The sequence below is a fragment of the Meleagris gallopavo genome, chromosome Z (genome assembly GCF_905368555.1).
Source record: "Meleagris gallopavo chromosome Z, MGAL_WU_HG_1.1, whole genome shotgun sequence".
Taxonomy (NCBI): Eukaryota; Metazoa; Chordata; class Aves; order Galliformes; family Phasianidae; genus Meleagris; species Meleagris gallopavo.
In genome coordinates, this window is record NC_139435.1 from 42,659,134 (window position 1) to 42,678,326 (window position 19,193).

At 33.3% G+C, this 19,193-nt stretch overlaps 1 protein-coding gene and 1 pseudogene across 2 annotated transcripts in view; one reads left to right on the plus strand and one right to left on the minus strand.

The window, feature by feature from the left end:
* Positions 1-19,193, plus strand: part of LOC146542229 (uncharacterized) — a 417,733-nt pseudogene that overhangs the window by 190,618 nt on the left and 207,922 nt on the right.
* The window catches only part of LOC104915132 (contactin-associated protein-like 4), a 212,022-nt gene that overhangs the window by 76,650 nt on the left and 116,179 nt on the right, over positions 1-19,193 (minus strand). For both annotated transcript variants that reach the window (XR_014880595.1, XM_085213872.1), the window contains exons 4-7: positions 11,010-11,157; positions 3,104-3,307; positions 2,751-2,935; positions 1,017-1,160 (exon numbers count right to left, since the gene is read on the minus strand). Coding sequence is in view for 1 of the 2 variants with exons in the window: in XM_085213872.1 (XP_085069998.1) it covers positions 1,017-1,160; positions 2,751-2,935; positions 3,104-3,307; positions 11,010-11,157 (681 nt within the window). In the remaining variant the exon portion in view is untranslated. The remainder of the gene's footprint in view (positions 1-1,016; positions 1,161-2,750; positions 2,936-3,103; positions 3,308-11,009; positions 11,158-19,193) is intronic.

Consider the following 19,193-nt stretch of genomic DNA (forward strand, 5'->3'; position numbering starts at 1 on the left):
CTGACACCCACTATTTCTAGGACAAATTATCATATCTGACTGTTCACATTCTGAACTGAAATCCAAATCAAATTATTTGGAGTTTGATAGAATTTCATATTCAGTTATTTGAGCTTTGTTTCCATTATAACTCTGCGTATGCTGGTTGTTGAAAAAATAAAAACTGCTAATAGAGAACATTCCTCTATTGAAAAAGAAACAAAAGACACTTTCTGCAACAGAAGGAAGTTGGTTAGTTATTGAAACCACTTATCTAAATGATTTGTCTTTACACTATTAAGTGTCTTTACAGTAATAAGTGTTGGCATTGTCACAATAAATGCATTAAATCCCTCAACATAAATTACAACTCTCCAAAAAATGGACATTATAAATTAAATAATAGAACTTAAGTATCAAATTATAATGCTCTAGAGAAAACAGTTTGGGTCAGCAACTTCAGGAATAGATAGCTTTCAAAATATAGTGCTTGCATTTTTACTAGTCAGGTACAGAAGTCTGGATAGTTTTAGATACTTCCTGTTTCACTCACTTCTTTTATGTGCACAGCAGAGAGCTACCATACAATTCTGAGATATCACACACATATGTGTCATGGTTTTATGATTTTTGTTATCAGTATTCCACATCAAAACAACAGGTAAAGCACTGGGAGTTAAAGAGTTAATGCCCACTTCTGTGGACTGCCAATTTTCTGAATAACTGGCTCTCAGAAGAGAACTACATACCCCAGAGGACTTCACGTTCTGTGGATCTGTCACAGACACAGATGTATCTAGATAACTGTGACAATATAAATATTAGCTACGACCTGAAAATAGAATGTGTTCTTCACTGTCTGTGAGATGACTACCTGCAGCAGTGAAGTGATTTCTTGATTTTTTCTTCACACAACAGCACAGATCTTATTATAGATCTGTATCAGTGGGTTAAATATGAAAGTGATTGTGATCTTTTTATTATTATTATTATTGGTATTGTTGGTATAATTATTATTATTTGTACAAATCTCTTACCACAAAGGAGATCTGAGATTTACGCCTCCTGGCCAGGTCAATGACATTCACTCCATTATAGTATATATTTTCAAAACACCCATGAAAGTTTCTCCGTGACAATGATCCTGATTTCTCCGACACTGGGATCCCTCCAAAGCTGAGCTTAGAAAGATAAATCAATAGTACTATTAAGTTACGTTCTAAATTTTAAAAGTTGCTAATAATGTAAGAGACAAAGACATAGATTGGCCAATACTGAATCACTACTTCTTGACTATTTATTTATACGACAAATAAAAATCATGTTAAAAGAACAGAATAACAAAAAATTATTTAATTAAAATAACAACATATTGAATGCTATTAGGTGAAAAATATATCTGTCTAAATAAGTCCTTGAGGGATAAACTATTAGAATGTAACATATTTTTACAGAAAAGAACTGCCACAAGAGTGACTTGAGTTATACTTTGGCAAGGCGTTCTTGTTTTTGCTTTCCTTTCTATCTTATGCTGATAACACTGGAAGAGAGGAAGAATGATTTTGTAATAAACGTTCCTTTATGTTGCTTGTCCTGAAAGTAATGCCTTCTATATATTTCCATTAAAACTACAACAGATACAAAGAGTACAATAATAATGCTCAAGAAATGCACCACTCACTGTACTAACACCCCCTGTTTGGTCTCCATAAGAGCTCAGTAAGTGTCTATGAATGTCTTCATTTTTTCCCTCATGGAGAAATTCAATGCCATACCTTTCCTTCGTCTGCATGTCAGACAGTTTGATCAGACTGCTCCTCTGCTGCCATCTGTCACATGGCAACAAAACATAGTTAAATATTGGTGGGAAGGGTCAGCCTCAACTGACACCATTCACCTCTGGTATTGAGTGCTAACATAATAAAATAGTAGGCATTACATTTGGAGCAGCCGTCATAGTAAAATAAATCTATTTGCCAATTAATGAAAGCCAGCAAGTATTCTTAATTAGTTATTTCTTTAAGTATTAGGATTCAGCTCTTACTATTTTGGCTTAGTTTCAGAAATTTTAATTTGAACTTATTTCTTCAATCTTGTGAGAGATGGATAATGAAAACATGGAACAGTATATCTTTCTCTTAGCTGGTTAAGATCTTGAATGGGTAGAATGAAGTAATTTAGATATGCAGGTTCAAGTCAATCTTCTCTGTCATCCTCTCCAATGAACAGAAAAGGAACAATGTAATTCAGTCAGTCTCATAGTAGAAAATGAAATATTGGTTTATTAACCATAAGCTGTAAATTTTCACAACAAATTGTGTCTATTTCTTTTCATGTATGTACCATATGTGAAAAATATATTTTTTGATCATGCATTTCCCAGATTTAACATGAATATAAATTCTCTCTTAAGCATTTCTGGCACTGTTTTATTCTGATTTTTCTTTTAAAATAATTTTCTCATGCAATAAAATAATTTGGACAGGGGCTATTTAACTAAGTTTACACATTGCTTAGCACTTGAAAAAAGTACTTGAATAAACGAATTCTGAGAGGAAAAATCAGTCTACTAAAAATGTGTGCTGCAACATTTGTAATTTAAGAATACTTCTCTTCGTTTTATTACTTCAGGAGAAAGAAAATCCTTGAAATCTGAAGCACTAAACTTCCTTGTGTTCTGAACCCTTTGGATGTTTGTGTTGCTTTTTGTTCTTTGTTTAATTTGCCTAACAAAGTTAATAAATGTAATAAAGAAAAGATAATTTTCACACCTCATAGTCAAGGTCCAAATAACTGAATACTTCTTTAGCATGAAAATGATGAGTGTGTTTATCCACTGTAAAGTTTACTTGATTGTTAAAGCGCTCAATGAGAACAGAATGCCAGTGTTGATCATCCAGAAGGCTGCCCAGGGAAATATTAATTTGGGTACTAGAAGAATGAGTTTTATAATCACCTTGAGAGAAGAAAAACAAGAAACTATTAATTTCACATAAAAATATTCAGATATATGCTGCTAGTTTATCTTATATTATACTTCTATGTCCGCTTAATAAACAAAAATAAACCCTAGTCAAATAATATTTAATAACAATACTGGAATTTCTGAGACTGTAACTTTTACCTAAGTTAATGAGTAGAGATAGCGTTCCTTTAAGTAATTCCAGGATTAAGTGATCTCCATTCTTTCCTTCTTTGTGGAGGAGAATTCCATCACTTCGTATTGCTTTAAACTTCAGAGAAATCACATCTTTCAATGCAGACATAGGCTCTTGTTTAAATGTGTAAATTAGGCAGCTTTTCCCATCAAAACCAATTACTTCAGACTCTAGAAGTAAAGAAATGAAAAAAAAAAAAAAAAAGTATAACCCCATGTCTAAAAGAAACAAGTATTACTTCAATATAATATGAGGTCCATCAATATTTCAAGATTAGTTTGTGCTCAGGAAAGTGTACTATGTTTCTTTTGTTCCTATTCTTCCTTTGATGAAGAACTCACATGCTGAAAGTTCTTGTTGACCTTTGAGCAACAAAGTACTTTGTTTGTTTCTGCTTATATTGTATTTTTAGAGTGAAAATCTCCATTAATTTTTCTGCAGTTTATTCCAAATAACCAAATAATAAATAATCATAAAATGAAAATCCAACTTCTATTACATTTCATTAATTTTTTTAGGGCCTTTATGGAAGGCATAGATTTGAGCGACTTTTGAAATTAATCTAAATAGCTACATAGTAATTAAAAATATTATTATAATACACCTAATAACAAAAATATTTTGAAATGAAGGCCTGTCAGTCATGAATAGAAGCTTGTACTCTTCATCAAATGTTACTTTACTGATGTCATAAAGAAATTATAATTTTGATTAAGCTGATTTTAGAGCTGGAATACAGGTTAAAATTACTTTTTCTCAGTAACTTTCCAGGATGGGAGTAAAGTCATAGAAACATAGAATGGCTGATGTTGACAGATACTTCTTGAGATCACTGCATCCAAATTCCGCACACATTTATGCATGTTTATTCAAGGCCATTTCTAGTCAAGTTTTAAATTATATGAACAATGGAAACTCTACAACTCTCAACATTGGCAACTGATGTCAATCCAAACAACATCACAGTAAAAGAACTTTTCTAATATCTAAGTGGAATTTCTTGTGTTTTGGTTCATGCCCATTTTGCTATAGTGCTGACACTGGGCAACACTGGATCGAACTTGGTTCTGTCTCATTAAATATTTATACAGATGGATAAGACATCTCATAGATCTTTCCTATTTCCACTTCCAGATACCTTACCCCATTGCAATTTTCCATCCACAAGTACCCTAAAGCTCTTTTTGACAGGTTCAAGCTTAAGCCTCTAAAATCAGAAATTCTGCGATTCTATGATTCTATGTTAAACAGTAAACAGTATCAACCAAATACTGCAGGCCACCTCATCAATTGGAAGCCATGGAGATCCTTAAGAGATTCAGCAAAGTCACATGCAAGCCCTGGATTGCAGCAACATTTCACTACCAGTACAAGCTGGGATGAAAAAAGGATTGAAGACAATCTGGATGGGGTTCTGAGAAACGTAGTCGATCTGTAGATGACCCTACTCCTTGAAGTGAAGTTTCACTAGAAGATCTTTAAATTTAAGTCCCCAGCAAGCAGTTTACCAAAATCAGCAGTAAGGAAAGATGGGAAGACACTCAAGGATATTTTGATTCTGTATTACAATATACGAATTAAAAATTCCTATGTTTAAGAGATGCATACAGAATAACAGTGAGGAGTATTTAATATTATTAAATGAATATATGCTTACTGACTTATTCTCTTACTTTTATGCTTTCCATATTTATGTTGAAAAATGCAGTGTGACAGTTCCATGACAGTGTTCTAGTTAAATCCATTTTCTATTTATGATAGTCTTTTATCTAGTTTTCTTCAAGTTCACATACTTTCACTTTACTTGAAGAAAAAAGAAGTGATTTTAGCCAAATGATATAAAACAAAATCCATCAAAATCATTAAAGATTGAACAATGCACATAGAAAAAAGCTGGTATCACTATAAAAAGCTCATTGACTATTTGCAGTTTCATAAATGAAGAAGAAAAATGCTACTGCACTTGAAAGTTACATTTTGAAGTAAATGAAGACATGAAGGATACTCATTAAAACACAAAGTTATTTTTCATCTGAGCGGTTGACTTCTTTCAAATCCGGGGAAATCAACTATTTATTTACTTATTTTATTTAACTTCAGATATATATATACTCATATGTATGTTCATATTGTCAGCAAGGAAATTAATTTAATTTAGCTATAGGACCTAAGATTTATATTCCATTTTCATGGACTTCGGTCAGGTGTATGCATCTACAATTTGAAATAAAGTTCCTTGATTTTCTGCACATTTAGATAAGGTTCTTCTTATGAAGAATTCACTTACAAAGTATACTATGAATAAACATTCCATCCTACATAAAATGATTTCTAGACTATTTTACTTCATTATTTCATTGAATGGTTGCAGATAGTAAGAGCATTTATCAATGTCAAATTTAAACCATGAATGTGAATAGTAACAGCTTCAGTTGAAACTTCAGTAATAGAAATTTGCGTACAGCCATGGACAGATCTTAACATATTTTGACTGAGAAAATACTCTTAATATGAGTTACCAAGATGAATGTATAAATGACATTTAACCCTGATCTTTTGAAAATTATGACATGCCTTTGAGAAACTGGAAATTTTGGAAACCTGCTTGTAATTTTCTGATTTGAAATAATCTATATGATTTTATCTATATTTTTATATAAAGAATGTAATTATAAGTATTAAAAAATATTTTAAACAAACTACTGTGCAATAATTCATAGCAAACACTTGAAAGTAGGTTATCCGAGTTATATAGAGTGTGGGAAGTTCTTTCTTTGACTGGCATAATTGCATCATTTTTACGTATTCTAGTCAGGAAGGGGCTGCTCAGAATTACTGTTCAGCTGATTCAGCATTGTTGGAGTGAGGACTCACATCGAGTTTGCATATTACAGTATCTATTATGCTTACTTTTGGGCATTGCACCAATTTCTTTTACATACAGTGTATTTATTTCCCAATTATCACTCTCCTACAACGGTCAGTTTTATATTTAAACCATCTTTCTTCCTCTCACATGAGCTAGCTGTTTTTATTCCTATTTTTAGCTTATTGGTTTTCAGAGGATGGGATGAGAAATAAACTGGGTAAAAAGTGGATAGGGATAAAAAGTTAGCCAAAGAGACTTCTAAGTACAAGGAATTAAGCTTAGCATGGACACTGTTTTATTTGTGCCTTAATTGTCACAATCTGATAGTTCAGAAACAAGTTGTAAGAAATGTTCATCAGTCTCTTTTATATACTCTGAACAGGAAAAACCAGGCAGAGGCTGAATGTTAATATTGTATGTTTGATTTTGACAGCACAGAGAGTTTGTCTTCCACTCATGGCAGAAGCAGATACAGTCAGTTCATATGAAGATAGACAGTTCAGCTAAAAATAGGAAATATATTTCTGTTCTTTTTCTCTTCCTTTATTTCACTCTTTCTATCTTTCTTTCTTTCCTACTGAATTTTCTTTTTCTGATTTCTGCCTTTTTTTTCTTTTGTCCTCTTTTGTTCTTTTTTTTTTCTCTTCTTTTTAAAGTATTTTTCTTTCTCATTCTTTTATCTATTTTTCTTTTTATTTTTCTTTTTTACTTATGTTCTGCTTTCTGTCATCAAGAAGAGTAAGAAGGAAGACCCAGGAAATTCCAGCCATTTAGCGTTATCTCAGCTCCTGGACGGAGCAGCTAATTACAAATGCTATATCCTGCACATGAAGAACAACAAAAGTTTTAGGAATAGTCAGCATCTAGATTGACCATATGAACAAAGTTCTGTGATGAAATGACTGGCCTGGTAGATAAGAGGATAGAAATGGATATTGGCAGCATGGAATTTATTAGGGTCTTTGACAATATCTCCCATAAGATCCTCTTAGAAAAGCTGTACTTATGCAGGCTGTATGAACAGGTAATGAAGTTGACTGAAAACTGGATGAACCTTTGGTCCCAGATGTTGGTGATCAGAGGCACAGTCTAGCTTGAGATCAGCTACTAATGAGTACACCAGAAGCTATTACTGGCTCCACTGGTATTTAAAATCAACATTTATTATATCCATGAGGAGGTAAAGCAAGTCTATAGATGACACAAAATTGGAGTACTGTTCTCCCTTTTAGAGGGACCTCAGGCAGTACAAGAAATGGGCCATTAGGAAGTTCATGATGTTCAGTTCAGGAAAATACGAAATCCTACACCTGAGGAAGAATATGCCTGTGCATCAATGCACCATGCTGGAGGACAGCCAACTAGAAAATAGATTGTCAGGAAAGGAGTCCCCATGCATAGCAAGTCAAACATTAGCCAGCTGTGTGCCTTTGCAACAGGGAAGGTTAATACGTGCTTCATAGGACAAAGCATTGTCAGAAGATCAAGGGAGATGATCCTTCGTCTTTCCTCAGGATTGGTGAGCCTATGTTCATGTACTGTGTCCATTACTCAAGTACTGAGCCCTCCAGTACAGGAGAAACTTGAATTTACTGGACAGAGTCCAGTAAATTCCAAGAAGATTACAGGGGCTGAAACATCTCTCCTTTGAGGGGAGAGGGGTTGAGGGAGCTGGGACTATTAATCTTTGCGAAAAGAAAGCTGTGGGTATCTTATTAACGTATGTAAATGCTTTTAAGGGAGAATGCATGCAATCTGGCTTTTTTTCATTTGTATACAGAGTCAAGAGAAGTGGCAGGGTCACAAATTCAAACCCAGGATGGTTCCCTCTGAATATCAGGAAACCCTTCTTTGCATAAGATTGATTATTGACACAGGTTGCCCAGAGAGAATGTGGATCCTCCCTCTCTGGAGATATTCAAATGCCAACTGGGCATGTGCTTCTCTGGGCTTCTGGGTCTTGGTGGTCCTGCTTGATGAGGAGTGTTGAACCAGGCAATTTCTAGAGTTCCCTTCTTTCTTCCTCTCTCTCTCTCTCTCTCTCTCTTTTTTTTTTTTCCCTCTCTTTTTTCTTTTTTTTTTTAATTTATATTTCATTTTTTAATTTTTTTTTTTTTTAATGTGTAGTTATTCACTTGTGAATGTTCACTTTTAGAGTTCTTTTCCAACCTAAAACAATCTGTGATTCTCTGAAACTGCTTGTCTGATTCTAGTCCAGGAAACCACAGGGAATATTCCAGGCACAGTAACTCCCATGCATCCAATCACCATAGCTATTTACACAGAAAAACTTCAGAGCAAGAGTAAGAAAATTCAGAATCACACTGGTTATATATGTAACTAATGAGAAGAATGAAATGTGAAGAATACCAGGGAGCTCTTTTAATGTTACATGTAACTCCATAATTGATTCCACACATTTACTATTTCCACTCCTTAGGTATGGATGAGCAAAAATTGAATGACATTATCTGAGAAAAACTTTAACTAATATATAAAATCTGACAGAGTTTAGCCTAAGTTGTCCATATTAAAAAATAAGTTTTATGGTAGTAATCGTCATCATCATGTTACTAAGGTACTGATTACTAGTTTGAGGTGGAACTGATAAGAATTTTCAGCATCACAAAAAAAATTGTGATGTAATGAGATCATTTTAAAATCATTTTTACTGCTTTTCTTTTAGCAGTATAACATGCACAAAATAAGACTGAAGGAATTATTATATTTTCACTTTAATAGCGGACATAGTCCATATATTCAGTTGAATATATTCCATATGTTCAGCTCTAAATGAGAAGAGACTTTGATACTTTTACAGTAGGACCCAGTGAGATCTCTCTGAAGCATAGACTACAAAACAAAAAAAAAGAAGGAAAGTCTGAATCAAAGTAGACATCACTTTCTGTTTTTTCCTTATTTGTTGCTCCCACATGGAATTTCATCAAGGCATAATTAGAGTAGCATTAAGTAAATATGTCCTGAATGTGTCTTTTAGGTGGAGAAAAGTCCAGAGAGTAAGAATTTCTCTTTAATTTTATCAAATACATTTTTAAGCTAAGTTATGATAACCTACAGGTGTATTTTAAATAGCAAACACTAAATCCAACTACTGTAAGCACATGATTTTTTTTTTTTTTTTAATGTTTTAAATAAAGTAAGCGGACAGTCTGCAATTCAGTTTGAACTCAAATAGTTGTTAAAAAAGAAACAAATCAAGACTACACCACATCATTAATAGAGAGAAAAATTTAACCAGCTTAAAAAAAGCTTCCGCATTTGTAATAACATGAAATTCTTTAATTGCTTTTCTGGAGTGCATAATAGATGAAGTAAAAATGCTTTCTTAATTCAAACTAAGCTTAGAAGAAAAAGGAATTATTATTAATTTTCTTTCATGAGTTATCAATAGAAAAATTTGCTTGCCAGATAAGTAAAATACAGAAAAAAAACCCAAAACATTATCTTCTTCTAAAGTAGTTCCTATCCACCCTCAAAACACAGACACATACATGAATTATGTAAGTCCTTATTGTATAAGTCTTATAGTTTTTCATGACATGGATGCTGTTTTGTTTTCTGCATAGTAATTGGTACATTTTCTATTGGCAGCATGCTATAGAGATATCACAGAAATAGAGCCATCAGATATAATATCAAAATGTAATAGAGAAAACGATAGGAGTGGAAAGTACTATGAAAATCTTGATTCCAGGAAGGTGGAAAAGTGTGAGTTTCAGGTTGGGAATATTTTGTGAGCAAGAGTTTTGGTATGGACATAAATGTCTCTAAATACTTAAGGTAAGGTCTAGGAATAAATGAAGCTGATTGTACATTAGCAAAGTGCAATGACAGAAAAAAATCAGTCATATCAGAGAAGAGGTAAAGGGTCTTAGATGAGTTTTCAGCTCGAAATGAAAGATTCCAGTCACCTATTCAGTCTCATTTTAGTAGTCTTGGCACACAAAATTGTGGAGGGCAATTTGAATCTTGGCAGAATTTCTCAGCTAAAACAGGATTATTGGATTGTCCTAAGAATAAGTAATATTTCCAAACTCCAGAAAGACATCACTGAGAAGTTAGGTAAATTTCTCTACCCTTCTCCAGGCATAAGCCCTCTGCTCTGTAGTGAGCCTACTCATCTAATTTCTGAAATGACCTAATCTCCTGCTGTTTGAGACTTTCAATATACTTTGATCATATCTCTTTAGTCATTTTACAAAGCTGCATTAGAAAGATGTTTTTCTGATATTAAATTGAAAGTGATAGATTGCATACTAATGATCAGATGTAAAAGAGAATTACATGGAGAATATGCAGAGTAGACTAACCAAGAAGAGAATGACTTAAATGTAGAAGTTGAAATTGAAAACAAAGAATAAAATAGTCAGTTAAAAAGACTGTTTAAAACTGAAATGTTTAACAAACATCTTGATAAGTTCTTTCTGAAAGTCCAGGAATGAAGAAATATAGTGGGTAGACAGTAGGGAAAGTTATACTGTCCAGCAAATCAGTGTAACTGTAACAGCCATACCTTTACTTCTCCAATGCTAATAACTAGTTACTAATATTTTTAGTGAAATAAAAGCTATGCTAAATGTACCACTTAAACAAATAGCATATTTGAAATATATTAAAAATATGCTATACTTCTTAGTATATATCCTTCTTTCCTATTCTATCAGGATCAAGGTTATATACATTCAAATCTAACTATTTTCCACATTCTTTCTTTCAGGGAGAAAGCATATCATAACAAGATACAGTTTTTAAAAATATCATATAAAGAGTTTGTAGCAAATTATTTAGTAAGTAATGTCTATGCCATTAATTCCAACAAGGGAGAAGGTGGAAAATATGCTGTAAGAGAATGCAGAAAAAAAAGAAAAAAATCATATTCAATATTAAAACTAAGCTTAGAAATCTACTTTTAACTGTAATTCAGATAGTAAAAGACCACAATGAAAAATTGTTTAATTTAGCTGATTTGGCAAAATGCTTACTGTATGTGCATCCGTACACTTCAATGCGCATACCAATTCTACCACTGGGATTCCAGTCCAAAGGCACAAAGCGGAGAAATCTTGCATTAATGGAATGCTGAAGCTTATAATATACAACACTGTCTGCATTTGTGTTTCCAGAAATGGCCTAGAAGAAAATGAAAAATCAAGTTATTTGAATTCATATTGAATACAAAACTAGAATTACTGAACTGCACAGGAATAAAATGTTCAATGAATTCCACAGGAATAAAATCTGATTCCTTCTCCTGATCAGCTGTCTATTTAGTACTGATATTACATCCATTAAGATCCATAAAAATTCTAAACTTTATGAAAATGAAATACCATTTCCCAAAAGAAATATTCCTTTCCAAATTGCATAGAAAGCCCTGGCATAATAGAGCAACTCTATGATTTGCTCTTACCTAAAGGTCATCACAATTTCATTAAAATCTAAAAGATGGAGTTTGCTGAATCTGAGATGTTCTGCTTATAATTGCAGGCTGTGATGTGCAAAGACTGGCTTAGACATTGGTTTCCATGTAATGAAGCAAAAGGACTGTTAAAAGATTTTAATTTAGTACTCCAATTTATAATTCAAAGTTTTCCCAAAGGCAGAGAACAAAAAGCCTTACTGTAGAAAATATTTTGGCTGTATTTAACAGATAAGATTGATTTTACCTTTGTTATACAAAGTAAAGTAAATAAATATTTAGGAAAGATAAGAATATAAAAATATAAGGAATTGTCATCATGAACTTTAGTAATATCTTGAAGAATATGTAATATATTTGGTTTTGCTGGTTACATTCAGGCTGCTTTTTTGTTGGTAGTGTTTATATTGTTGAGTTGGTTTGGTAGTTTGCTTGTTGTTGGTTTGTGTTTATTTTTTGTAGTAGGTTTTTGTTTTTGGAGGTCAAGGGCTGTGTTGATTTTGTTTTGTTTGTTTGTTTGTTTGTTTGCTTGATTTTCTCACTGCCTATTTGTTATATGATAAGCAGAAAGGATTTGTATTAAAATTTGTGGGCTTAAAGTGTCTGATAAACAGAAAAAGCTATCTGAATTTTTTGATAAACAGGAATAAAAATGACCACATGCTTCAATGTGTATGTACAATATTGTCCCTAGAGAAACTGGCAACAGAATTTGTGACTGCAGAAGTGTATAGAAACCGAAAGGTCCATGTTCACTTTTTATGCAGTTTTCTGTAATGGAACTCTGCTTCATTTCATTCATTATGTACTCCCTTATGTGAATCTATCTTTTTTGTACTTCTAAAATTCTTACAAATTTTTATCTCTAAGCATTCAACAGAAAAAAAAAAGAGGAAAAAAATAGCTAGTGTACAGTCTCATTACAGCTAAACTATGAAGCTAGTAAGAAGCAATGAGTTATTCACTACAATATTTACATGACAGCTTCACAGTCTATCATTTTGCTATCATGGTGAGCAAAGCAAGAAACACTCTATAACAAACATCAGAGAAGGCCTACTGCTTAAAGGGTGAATCCCATTCAGGCTTCTTAAACCTTTAAATCACTATTTGTAGTCTGTAATAAATGTAACTGCCAGTGTAACTGCCTGTTAATCTGTAGTCTGAACCAGAATGAAGGCCTGGCAAACTCAAATATTCTGAGCAAATGAAGTGCCTGATTTAGATTTCAATTTTTTTCAAAATCATTTTCAAAAGTCAGCCACTTCATGAAAATTACAGAAGTTTTGAAAACAAAATGCACTTCAACTGATTTTTACTGTACTGTACACTTGTGTTTCATGTGTTTAAAAAACACGGTTTTGCTTCAATAATAGTCTAGAAGTAATTAAAACTACTCCTTAAAAAATTAAAAGCAGATAATTTATAAATCAATACTTTTATAATATCAAAGAAACCATTGAATGGTTTAGGTTGCAAAGGACCATAAAGAGTACATAATTCCAATCTCCCTGCCACAGACCAGGAAACCAACCATTAGATCAGTTTGTCCAGAGCCCCATTCAACCTAGTCTTTAACACCTCCGAGGATGGAGCATCTACAACTTCTCTGGGCAGAAAGAGTCAGGAAGGGAAGAGAAATGCCAGTAGGTTACTGATAATTTCTGATGATCAGAGGATGGGAACACTTCTCTTATGAAGACAGGCTGAAAGAATTAAATGTTTTCAGCCTGAAGAGCATAGTAGGTTCCTCCAGTAATTAAAGGGGACATATAAGAAAGCTGGAGAGGGAGCATGTTAGGGAATGTAGTGATAAGACTAAAGATAATGGGATTTAAACTTTGAAAATAGAATTATATTGGAAGTAAATTCTTTATTATGAGCGTAGAAAGGCACTGGAACAGATTGTCCAGGGAAGCTGTGGATGCCCAATCACTGGAGGTTTTCAAGGATATGGTGTCTAGCAATTTCACCCAAGAAGGGGAATTGGAACTAGGTGATCCTTCATGTCCCTTCCAGTTCAAGCCATTCTATGATTCTGTAATCCCATAAAATGATCAAAGATTCTTCAGACCATAATTAATGATTTATGAAGAGTCATAGCTCTGTTGGCTGTAAAATACTGCTAGTGGCTGTAAAATACTGTAGCAAGTCTTGTCTCTAAACTATTTGAACTATATGTTGATATGTTGATAACACACTGATGTTTTAGTTTTTGAGTTTTGCTGCACAGAGCCAAATATTCATACTTCATAATTTCAGCATATGACATAGCACGAAAAAAACCCACAAAACTAAGGGGAGTTTGCTGGAAGAGCAGCCTGTGACTGGGGACCGGCTGGACATCAGGAGGTGGGTAGTAAGCAATTGCTTTGTGCATCACTTCTTTTGTACACACACGAACACAAACATATATATTTGTATATACACAATCACATATACATGAGGGCTTCTCTGAAAGTCATGCCTCCTATTTTATTTTGTTGATCCATGAACAGCATGCTGATGATATGGCAGTAGAGGTTGAACCTTCCTGCCAATATTGCATTACATTTTGTTGCCTGCGGTAAATGATAGCAGAGTCAATCAAAATGATGGCTGACATGGAAGTGCATATGAAGCAAAGGTGTGTCATTGAATTCCTCCATGCAGAAAAAAATGGCACCCATTGACATTCACTGACACTTGCTAAATATTTATGGAGACCCAACAGTCAATATCAGCACAGTGAGGCAGTAGGTGGTACATTTCACAGTGGTGATAGCAGTACAACAAGGTGTTCTGGTCAGCCACATAGATGCTAGCCTCTCTTTCCCATCTCTCTGATTAAGATTTGTAATAAACCATTTTGACCAACATTTGAACCATTGTTTCTTAATCTCTTGTCGGGTACACAATATCAAAGAACCTCCTCTCCCTCCAATAAATTGGAGCGAGAAATCATGCACAGCTGTAACATTATGAAATGAAGAGCATCTCAACTAGCTCATCAGTGTTGATCAACTGATGGTAGAAATTATTTGAAAAATAGTTTTTTGTAGCTGAGAAATTGCTCTATCAAATGGAACTGCTTCACTGTCTTTGTATCTACTGAAGTGCTTTGGAAATAAGTAGGAGGTGTTATTTTCATAGTGACGTAGGCAGGAATATAAGCATATGTGTGTGTTTATACATTATTATTACTGACATTTATTTTCCAGCATCCTCTTTACACATTTGTAAGTAGTAATATTATACTTCACTGAAAATATTAACCAACAAAACACATAATCTTCTAAAGAAATATTTGCACATACATTGTAATTAACAGAATAAATAAATAAATAAATTAACCAGCCAAAATCCTACTTAAGAAAGACATTTATATAAATGTCAAAACATTGGGGAAAAAAAAAACCCAAAACTTGTCAGTATCATTAACACTCAGGAAAATCTGAAGAAAGCATGACAGCACTCAGACAAAAGTCAGGTTGAATTCTTATATAAAAAACTTCCTCCTCCTAGACTCAAATCACTGCAGTTTTCTCTAAGCAGTTCTCTATTTAAACAGAAAGATTTCTGTCTCTGTGACTTTTCCTAGAATAAATACTACATGCTTAAGTATAAGTGAAAAGTGAAATTTGGGAAGTAATTTCTTTAAAGGAGAATGAGTCTGCAACAGACTCATTTGCATACAAACTCGGAAGAAGTGGCAGGGTCACAAATTCAAACCCAGGATGGTTCCCTCTGAATATCAGGAAACCCTTCTTTGCATAAGATTGATTATTGACACAGGTTGCCCAGAGAGAATGTGGATCCTCCCTCTCTGGAGATATTCAAATGCATCTGGGCATGTGTTCCTCTGGGCTTCTGGGACTAAGTGGTCCTGCTTGAGCAGGAGTGTTGCAACTCCAGAATTCCCTTCCAAACTAAACTTAAATTATGGCTTTCTTCCTCTATCTCTCTCTTTTTTTTTTTTTTCTTTTTCTTTCTTTTTCTTTTTTTTCTTTTTCTTTTTTTTTCTTTTTTTAAATATATTTCAATTTTTATTTTTATTTTTAAATGTGTAGTTATTCACTTGTGATTTCTCTTCCCAGGAAGTATTAAACTGTGAATCACAGGGGTTTAGAGACCATATCTGATGAGCATTCATTAAATGTTCTCCGTGTTATTTCAGTTTACGTCAGTGTCACATCAGAAGCAGGACATCAGTGTAAGCTATATCTCTACTAAATCTCTTTTAGTCCATCTCTTTTTGGTATTTTTTTCACAACAAGGGTATGTTTTAATCATTGGGTTATTATGTCATGTCTATTTCTGTTCATTGTTATTTTTTTTTCCTTTCCCTGTTTGTATGTAAGTATCAGGATATGTTTACACAGAAGGACAGCCCTAGAAAGATAAGATTAAGAAGGAATGAGGCTACACTTAGTGGGTTATTTATCAAAGATTACAGCTGATACTTTGTGGACACACAAAGCATTTACGAAAGATAAATTCTTCCAGATTTTTTTTTTTCCCCAGAAACAAACTTTTAAATAGTTGGCTTTAACACTGATATATAAAAGGGAGATTTATATATATATGTACGTACATTAATTTATATATATAAACATATAAACATATAAACATATAAATATATAAATATATAAATATATAAATATATAAATATATATATACATACACATATATAAAGCCAATGATCTTTTTTTATTAATTGTTGAATATATTATGGAATATTTGACAAGAGTATCTATGTATGATATGAATAATAAAGCTCTTGATTGGCTACTGCTATCCAGCAAAGATCTCAGAGTATTCATTATGTTCAGTGAAATCTTTTTGTTGTTCTTGTTTTTTTCTCCTGCTGTCCTTACTGTACATGCTTGGCAGATCTGAAATAAAAAATTCTTCACTGTTTAGATTTCATGGTGTAGGGACTAGTATTTTCATTTCAATCGTTTTAATACAAGACAAACAGAAATACCCACATTTTTCTATTCTTTTAACAACTATGTTTCATTGATCCTTTTGTAACAGTAAATTTTCCCTGAAATAGCTTGCCACCATCGGAGGGAGCCCTTGTATTAATACAGCTGGGTACATTACTGAGATTTGTTTATCTTCCGTTAAATAATTTGCATAAAATCTCTTCTTCCCTAATTTCCAAAAGGTAATGACCACATGTTACAAAACAATTATGCTTTATTTATTTATACCTATGCATATAAACCGCAAACATACTCCTTAGGAAGTGAAAAGGTGACTGAGTTTCATGATAACATCACTGGCACTCCAAACAGTCTTTATCTTTGAAGACTTTCAACAATTATCTAATTCTTTATCTGAAATAAGTATACTTTTAAAGAATGGGACCAAATTCTATTTGCTATTTGTATTGAATTTTGCTATTTTAATGTGAACTGTGATGATTTCTGAAGGTGACAACCAAATAAGTGTTCAAAATAATATGAAATTTATTTTCTTTTTTTTTTTCCTTTCCTTTAGAAATCTATTTGAAACAATTAATCTGTTTATTTGTGATTTTTGTTCGCTTGATTGCTTGGTTTTAATGCTTATATATTAAGCATATGGTCTTTAATGCTTATATATTAAGATATAACATGTATACATTTATAATGTTATGAAATGCTTTAAATAAAATAAACTATTTCTTTCAATAATTTTACTCACCTTTCTTATATATTTTATTATCAAAAGCATTAAAAATGTTAGGACTGATTAATATTCTGTATTTTGTATTTTGTACGTTTTTATTGTTCTTCTCACAGTATGAAATTTAGGTAGGGTTCAGCTTCATTATTATAATTCAATAGCATAGAGCATTGCACAGAGGCTACAAGAAAGAAATAAAAAATGAATACAATTCAGGTAACAAAGGGATGAAATGGCTGTAGCGCAATAGAATTATTTCTACCAAAATGTCACAACAGTATGTAAGAATCCTGATTGCTCAAAGTAATACAGTACAAAAAAAGTCTTAACTTTCCTTTGCATACAATTTTACATTTTTCTCTAAAAGAAAATTAGATGCACAGTAAGAAAGGAAATAAACCTCATTTACTATGCAATGAAGAAATGGTAGAGCAAATGCTGTTTAGCTTTTATGAACGGAGGGTCAAATACAATAAGAAAGGGCTCCTGTTAAATTTAGTGTTCTGACTTTTCATACATGAAGATTCACTGCCCTTAAGTTTAGAGAAATACCTGTGTATGAATTCTTCTGTAACTCATGATTATGGATTCACAATGTTATATAATGTAGGCTCCTTTGAAAGTAATACTTCCAATTTATTTCTATGGAAAATGCAACAGATACAAAACACAGAACAACACTATTTGACAAAGGTGTTCTCAGCTACAAAACACTCTTTTTCAACTTGGTCACCACCATCAGCTATACATTTTCACCAGCAATGAACAAGCGCATGCTGCACTCAAGAAAATCTGAACCAACTGAGGGTGACCCACTCTTTCACAGCTGCTATGATGGCATAGTCACTAGAAAGATGTTGCCATCTTTCATCAGCCTGAGCAGATGGAATTCAGAAAGTGCCAAATCTGAACTATATGTGGGTGTGGTAGGACAGTTCAGTTAAGATCGACAGCATACTCCATGGTCTATGTATAGTATACCCTATGATATGAGGCCTGGCATTATCTCTTTGCAAGAAAAAAGGATGTCATCTTCTCTGCCCTGATTCTGGAAATTTGAATCTTCTATTTATTAAGTACCTCAATTCAGAGGTCAGATAAAGATTTCTGAGTTTCAGGAAAACCAGAAGGATCCTTTCCAATTATATAAGACTGTGTCCATCACATTACCCTCTGAGGGTTGAATCTTGAACTTTCCCTTCAAAGGGAATTAAATATGTTGCCACTCCACTGACCGCTGTTTTGACTTCAGCTCATAGTGGTAACACCATGTCCCATCTGATCCAGAAAACTGTCACCATCAGCCTCATATTTTTTCAATAGTTCTGGAAAAATGTACCTATGGTGTTCTTTTTGTTTCTATGTGAGAATTTGTAGGGCCCATCTGGTGCAAACTCATGACATTCCAAAATTATCACCATCATTTTTACTGCACAGAAGTCAATATTCAGCTTCAGACACAGTTCCCTGGTCATAATCCACTGGTTTGCATGGATGAGCTAATCAAGACATTCTTCATTTCGTGGTACGACAGCCATGCATGACAGTTTGAAATGTGGCTTGTCCTTCATATCCATCACAAGTGCTGAAATGTATCACCCACTACCTCAGTGTTCTAAACATTCACTATTTGATCTCCAGGAACATTCAACAAGAACTGATGAATGTCAGTGTGTGCAAATTTTTCCTCATCGATTAATTCAGTGACACATCTATGCTTCATACACTCTTCTATGTCATACGACATTTTATCGTAGTTACCCTTTCTGCTTTAGGTGCCACATTGAAACAAAATTGAAAGGAATATAGGCAAGAAGATTCAGTCTCTACCGCCATTTACCTCTAAAGTGATGTAGGAGGAATTACTTTTGGAACAGCCTTCATTCTGTATTGTTACAGCAGAAATGTTCAGCAAATACTTACTAAGTCTAAATGCAGAAGTAGACATGGGTGACTAGGGAAAATTAAATACAAGGTGTAAACTTTTCTCTCATAACATTAAGAGTGAAAAAAAAGAGTTTCATTTATCATGAAATGTCAGAATACATTTTAGCTGCACTGAGATCATAAGAACAGGGTAATCCCCTGAGAT